Here is a 7,118-nt window from a genome sequence, read left to right on the forward strand (position 1 = left end):
CTGTTGACTTCAGGCCGGCCTCAGCCCATTACAACATTTTCATGGTGTAGTGCGGGAAATATGATCCGCGGTAACGGTGTATTTTATTTTGAAAATTAACCGGGCGTTTTGTTTTGTATTTTGCACACGATTTCCATCTGTTTAGCATCATCAAATGGTTCAATTGTAATTTATTCAGTTTGTACTTTATTAAAAAAAAGAAAAGAAAAACATCTTTCATATTTGATTGTTTCTTGACACTTACACAGAATACAAGCACACATTTTCACCTGAGTTTTTTTTTTTTTTTTTTTGCTAACATAATTAGGCTACAGCAGCTTCATTTTCACAGTTTACAATGACAAAGGACAGTGGAGTAGTGGTAGACGTGTCGATGAGCATATTAAAAAGTCCCTGCTCTACTTGTTGGGGCACTGCTGTTGTGTGTCTGTTATGGACTTTGACCCCAGGAAAACCCCCAAAGCCTCCTCACAGTCAGAAGAGGCGGCATTGTTGCTGAAATAAAAGAAAACAATAGAGCAATTTAATTATTTTATGAGCTGAAACACTACAGACAATACAACATGGTCAGTGATGGTGTGTTCACTCAATCAAATGAATCTGAAATTAATTGTGACTTAATTTTGTTTCTAATGTATTCAATTTTCCCACTAAGAAGAAGTCAGAATGAGTTTCTATTCATGTTTCTCACTGTCATTCCCACTTCTACCACCAGGTGGCGACAAAGTTGCCAAATCTCACACACTTGTGACTTTCATGTGGTATGGGGGACTGACCTTGGCTTTTCAATGTCCTCAATAGTTTCTGGCAGCCTCGTGTTCAGTGTCTCTGGGAGCAGCAGAGCCACCAGGCCGGACACGATGGCCACAGAGCAGATGATGATCTGAGGGAGAACGGTCCACACGTCCTCCAGGAGCAGGATGAGCGGAGCCACCGACACTCCTACACGACTGACGAAGCTGGTGTAGCCCAGGCCGTTTTGTCTGGTGAGGGGAGAAAGTAAATCATTATTTCAATAAGTTCCCACAGTACATTATGTAACAATCACTATGAGACATCTAGGAAGACTTGTAAAGTGGCCCCCCATTGATTCTACCTAATAAAAGCAAAGATTCATATCAGAGTTTGATCAATGAAGTTATTACTAACTTTAATTTAAAAAATGCAAACAAACAAAATAGGAAGAAAAAAAACAGGGGAAAATGACCAAAATTAAATTCCATGATGAATACATAAGTTAAAAAAGTATTGTTTTATAGAAATTAAATTTAAATAAATATTAATAAAATAAAAGCTGGATTGAGTTTTTCCTACATCATAATTTAAAGGGAAATTGTACATTGTATTTACACAGTTTTGTCAATTTTTGTCACTTCTGAATATATACTGTAATTATTCCAAAGGGGGAAATCATTATCATTCTATGAAGTTGTTTATTTTCGTAGGATAAGCCCCTTGAGTTGTCACAACTCGTTCTATGATGCTGTAATAATATTTTAACCTCTACCATCATTGTAAACTTCAGCAGGCCAAGTAACATGAGCGGCTGGACTCTGGAGGGTTAAGTACAAACATAACTGAGGTGAGTGAGCAGCAGAACTATGACATAAGGTCGTGTCAGTGCAGCAGCACATGCACATGCAGCTGTGTGACAGCGACTGACCTGACGACTGTGGGGTAGAGCTCTGTTGTGTAGAGGTAGATAGTTGTGAAGGAAGCCTCTGAAAGGCCTTTTCCAAGAATAGCAACAACAGCACGCAGATGCCACAGACCTACAACGCAACAACACACAGTATACACAGTGCTGTGCATGAGATAAGTCCTGCAGCCTGAATGACCATATATGGTAACTTTCACAACTCAAAATGCCAAGAGCAGGTGATGACACAATGAAACAATTAATGGGAGAAGATGCTGCACCACACAAATTACCTAATACAGCAGCAAGTAATGTAATGGTATTTCATTTTTGTCATAATTATTATTAAACTTAATTTATATAATTGCACTGTTGTAGTAAATATTGCACGGCCTGGTGGATGCAAAAACAAAATATCTTGTTCTGACTCCATTAATCTTAGTGTCACAGAATCAAAAATCCTCTGTATGAGTTTGAGTCATTTCTGCTCTGAGGTGAAATCTGACCTTGAGGGATGAAGATGTTAATGGCGATGCAGATTCCTGTCAGTAACAGCGTGCCTCCTTGACATTTCCTGCGGCCGATAATGTTGATGCAGCAGTAGATCATCAGTTTGGCGGGAACTTCGATGGCTGCGTAGATGAAGTGAGTGAGGTACATGTTCAGGCCGAACCCGCTGATGTTCAGGCTGATGCCATAATACGTGGAGGCAACGCCGTACCTGCAGAGAAGAATGATAAAAAAAAAAAAATCATTTAAAGCACAAACATTAATAGAGATAATTTAAATTTCCATGACCTACACATTTTTCTGAGTTGATACCCACCATACAATCCCAGTCAGCAGACTTAAATGTCTCATCTTTGGGGTCTTGATCAGGTCGAGGTAAGTGTAATTCTTATCCTGCCTTTCCGCCATCTTTCCGGAGAGTGTCTGTACAGAGGCAGAGAAGTAATGTTTGACAATATATATAAACAAAGATCAGCCATTGGTGGAAAAGAAATGATAATAAACTAACATAATAATTTAACATATCACTTTAACAGTTATTTAACTCACCTCCAGTTTAAAGTTGGCTGACAGTTTTGTTTTTTTGTTGAACTTTGCACATTTGTCGAGATAAAATTGAGCTTTCTCCACTTTACCATTTGCTAGAAGCCATCGTGCAGACTCAGGAATCCACCTGCAGTTACATTCACATAATTAATAATGAGTGAATGCATTAAAGTGACAGGCTGATTTTGGAGCAATGCTAGTGGAGTTAGTGTTTCGAATTGGAACAATTTCATATATTGACAGATTTTGCCTCCTTATAAATATTTATGTTTATATCTGCATATAGACATACGTATGTAAATATGTATATCCATCTCAAAGACAGTCAATTCATGTTTCTATAATATGTTTAAATATAAATATAGAGGGATGTATATATATATTTAGATGTAGAATAAAATAACATACATAAACATGCAGAATTTTTATATTTTACTTAACTTATTTCACAACTTTACCTTTATATTCAATATGTTACACTATGCTCTACATTATGTTACATTACCTTACATTATGTCATTGCAGTTTTTAGTTTAAAACCATATATGTTATACATTTAGATCTTCATGTGTCCATATTATATGTACATATATATATATGATAGTAATATATTCCCTTTTTGGTGACATCGTTCTTGTTGCAGGCGCATATTTGTTATATGTTACATATTATGTGTTAGGTGCATACTCTTCACTTACCTCCAGGTCAAAATTGCAAAACCCAGAGGGGCTGTAACAGTCAGGATCAGCATCCGCCAGTCGGGCACCAGCAAGGCAAACCCAGCCAGCAGCATGTTGCCTACAGACCAGGACAGGCTGCCAATCACACCCATAGATGACCTATGATCTGTGTCGACCCACTCAATGCCTGCAAGGTGAGAAAAATGTGTCAAAATAAATTGAACTTACGTAAGAAGAATTGGATATTTAGTGATGATTAAGTTATATATGCAATTTTAATTTGTTAGCTGACTGAGAACAGTTGAAGTGATGCCGATCCCAGTCAGTCCGAAGCCAGTGAGAAATCTGAGCACTGCAAACAGGACGAAGGAGTTTGCAAAAGCACTGGAGAGGCCAAACACGGTCGCCATGACGTAGGAGACCAGGAGTGTGTTTCTCCTCCCATACCTGAGAAAAATAAAATAAAATTCATGAGTAAAGTGGAAATGTATGCATAGTACTGTATGCAAGTATGATTAATAAAATGAAAACATCATCGTGGAAAAGATACAGTTTTATATGATATATATATAAACATACTTATCGCAAAGAAATCCAAAAACTACAGCTCCAATCATCACTCCGGTGAAGAAAATGGTACCTGTGGTTTGTATCAGGCTTTTTCTATCACAGACAAGGTCCCACTGGAGAAGCAGATCACAGAGAACAAAAAGCAACTCAATATATAATGAAGGTCCCAGATTTTCTTTATGGTGGCCCAAAGATGCCAAGCACAAAATGTCATAAACAAAACAAAACAGTTTTGGCTAAAACAATCATTTATCAATTTGCATTTATTAAACGCAGTGCATCTTTATTTAGGTATATGCTTAATATTAAACATTAATTAAATATGTGCAATGTAACACTGTCAACCTGTAGAACAATCTGAGCACCTCTAAACTTAATTGGACTCTTGATTACTGAACATACCCAAAATAAGGAAATATTTTCAATTTGTCACTCAGTTTTTGAAAAAAATTTGGTAAAAGTACAAGTGAGTTTAGTTTTAAGTTGAAGTTCAGTGACACTGATTTTCTTTCATGTTCTGTCCCATTTTTTTCTGCAATCCTTCATCATCATCATCATTCTTCTTCAGTATTTTTATTCTATCTTTATAAATGCATCATACTCACTGAAATTTGAATTCATTTTCCATTTAATTCAAGAGTTACTATTATTTAACAATATACAGTATATATACATATCATTGGCTTTACTTGCCTCTGTTGCCAGGGTGGAGGTGAAGGTAGAGTTGTAATAAACCCATCCACTCTGACACTGAACCGTGGGCAGCTCCGTGCCGTTGTTGGGGCCACTGTACAAGAGATGAAACTGAGGCTCTGCAAACATCTCACAGGATCTCGGATCCCCGTCTTCACGCAGAGGAACGCTGACGGTCAGTCTCTGCTGATGGGTCAAATTTGAGAAGAGTCCTCCATCATCCAGGGTGCTGACATCGCAGCGATGAGGAGGAACGGCGGCGATGAAGTTGTTCAGCAAGAAGTGACAGGGGAGAACTATTCGAGGGCTGCAGAGCAGGACCATGATGACGATTTGGAAAGGCCCAAAACCGTTGATTTCCTCCAGGATACTCTCGAACTTCATCCTCAAAGGTAAATAAAAAATATGCTCAGAGGTGAAAAAAAAAATGTGTGTGGTGGAGGTTTTCCGTGTTCTCTTCTATTTGTTGGAGTGGTAGTGGGATCTGCGGAGGACTGACCAAAACCCTGACCTGAAAATACACATGATTGAAGTGTGTTGACAACAGGAACAACACATGACAACACTGTGAAATGTGCTGTATCTAAAATGCGTGAAAGAGCATCTGCGAAACTCGTTGTTGTCAATTGCACCATGACAACTTTATCTCCTGTATGTATCCTGTGATTTTGAGGAAATTGCAGAGGCTTCGAAGTATAAGACTGAGCTGCAGGTCAGAGAATACTAGACTGTTGTGTGGTTATGTGTTTTGTCCATCTCTATAGAGAATTCAATCTTTGTGCATTTTATCTCTTTAGTCTAGAACACATGCAATAAACACGTTCATCAATGATCAGAATCATTAAAGAGACTTTCTTACCTGTGTAGCTGCACTGTTCTCTGCAGAGGTCTACGTACCACGCTGCTTCTGTGACTGAATTTAGACTCATCTTAAACATTTATCTCTGTATCACCTTTGGACACCGTAAAAGCTGTAACATATTACAAGGGAGAAGTTAAGAAGCTTACGCATTACTACATGGTCAACAGGCTCAGCAGCAGCAGCAGCAGCTCCATCAACTCTCCTGCACCATGGGACCTGACAGAGAGCAAAATATCTTCTTATCACTTTCTTAATTTATTTGTTTGCCATGAAGACTTACAATAATCCAAAGCCATCTTGTTCATAATAACTCCAACACTCTTGATGCAAATGTATTAATTAAAGGGAACTGAGAAAATAAAATGGATCTACGAAGTAACTTTCTCCTCCCCGAGTTCACCGAGTATCGACAGAAAAAAATGTCTGCATCATGATCCCATGTTTTGCTTTGGCTTCTTAATTAAAATACATTTTTCAAAACACAGTATTTCACATCACAGAATAGCTGTCTTCTATGACTTTGCACACAGATTTGACTTGGATTTAGCCACAATTCATCAAGACATTTGTACGAAGGGATGAAGCATTTTCATTCGAACCAGTTTCCCAGATAAGCTGATAAACTCAATGGAAAGTTTCACCCCATTATAAGATAAGGAGAAAAAAAGTGTTTTAACAGCTACAGTGTATATTCCAGTCTTCTTCATTTGAGCAAACAACACCGAAAAGAAAGAATGACATTTCCATGAGAGTGCTGATGACACTGTTAATGAAACTTGTAAACCCCAACAGAGGGAAAACATTAGTGAAGATGCATCAACCATCTCAACAGCAGTTTTACTTTGACGAGAGTAGTTTGAATAGAGTTGTTGGAGTTTCAACCCTCAACAAAGGGAAACATTAACCAAAAGACAACGTTGTTCTTCCGTTAAGTGACTGGAGAGTGTCAGCTGGATGGTCCTTGACCAAACAGTGTCAGATTCATGAACAAAGAGACATAGAAGAGCATTACAGTAACTGCATGTTTTTAAGTTTCATTTTACATATTTGACCGCTATATAAATCCAGAACACACGCTTCAACCGGAAGCAGCAAAGTCTGCATCTTTACTCAAACTTTGCTTCGTTTTTGTCGTGTTTTTGTTGTATTTTGTCAACTACTGATGGATACTTCTGTGGGGAGAGGAGCTTCTTTCATTTAAAACGGTGGAAGTCGGCCTTCAGGCTGGAGGATGCCAGATGAAGATGTGTTCTCGTGGTTTGCCGTGTTGCTGTTGCTGCTGCTGCTGGTGCGAGGGTGAAGGCTTGGAAATGGAGATGTACTGTCGGTCCGTTCTGCCATCAGTCATCGTGGGAAATGTCAACTCTCTGCCCAACACGAGTGATGATCTGGAGATATTGGTGAAGACCTATAGAGAGTGAACATTCATCATATCATAACAATACTTGTCCTACATTTCACCCATGGCAATTGCTGAAGTTGTTTTCCATGAAACCGTTGCTAGTAAACAGACTTGAAACATCCCAAGGCACTTTTCATAATATCAGGAGACTTCAGTTACTGTATGTTTCCTGGAAATGGACTCACTGGGGGATGCAGCATTGGAGAGATGTGTACT

The 7,118-nt window shown here is 38.5% G+C and overlaps 1 protein-coding gene across 1 annotated transcript; it reads right to left on the reverse strand.

The window, feature by feature from the left end:
• Positions 1-398: 398 nt before the first annotated feature.
• On the reverse strand, positions 399-5,022 carry LOC310998647 (solute carrier family 22 member 7-like; the record flags this gene model as incomplete). Its single annotated transcript, XM_083988806.1, has 10 exons — positions 399-495; positions 777-983; positions 1,664-1,772; positions 2,146-2,360; positions 2,466-2,572; positions 2,699-2,822; positions 3,394-3,562; positions 3,668-3,822; positions 3,955-4,058; positions 4,639-5,022. 10 exons carry the CDS (start codon positions 5,020-5,022, stop codon positions 399-401), a joined length of 1,671 nt encoding a protein of 556 aa, XP_083844932.1.
• Positions 5,023-7,118: the final 2,096 nt, after the last annotated feature.

This window comes from Trachurus trachurus (assembly GCF_905171665.1).
Source record: "Trachurus trachurus genome assembly, chromosome: 15".
Lineage (NCBI taxonomy): Eukaryota > Metazoa > Chordata > Actinopteri > Carangiformes > Carangidae > Trachurus > Trachurus trachurus.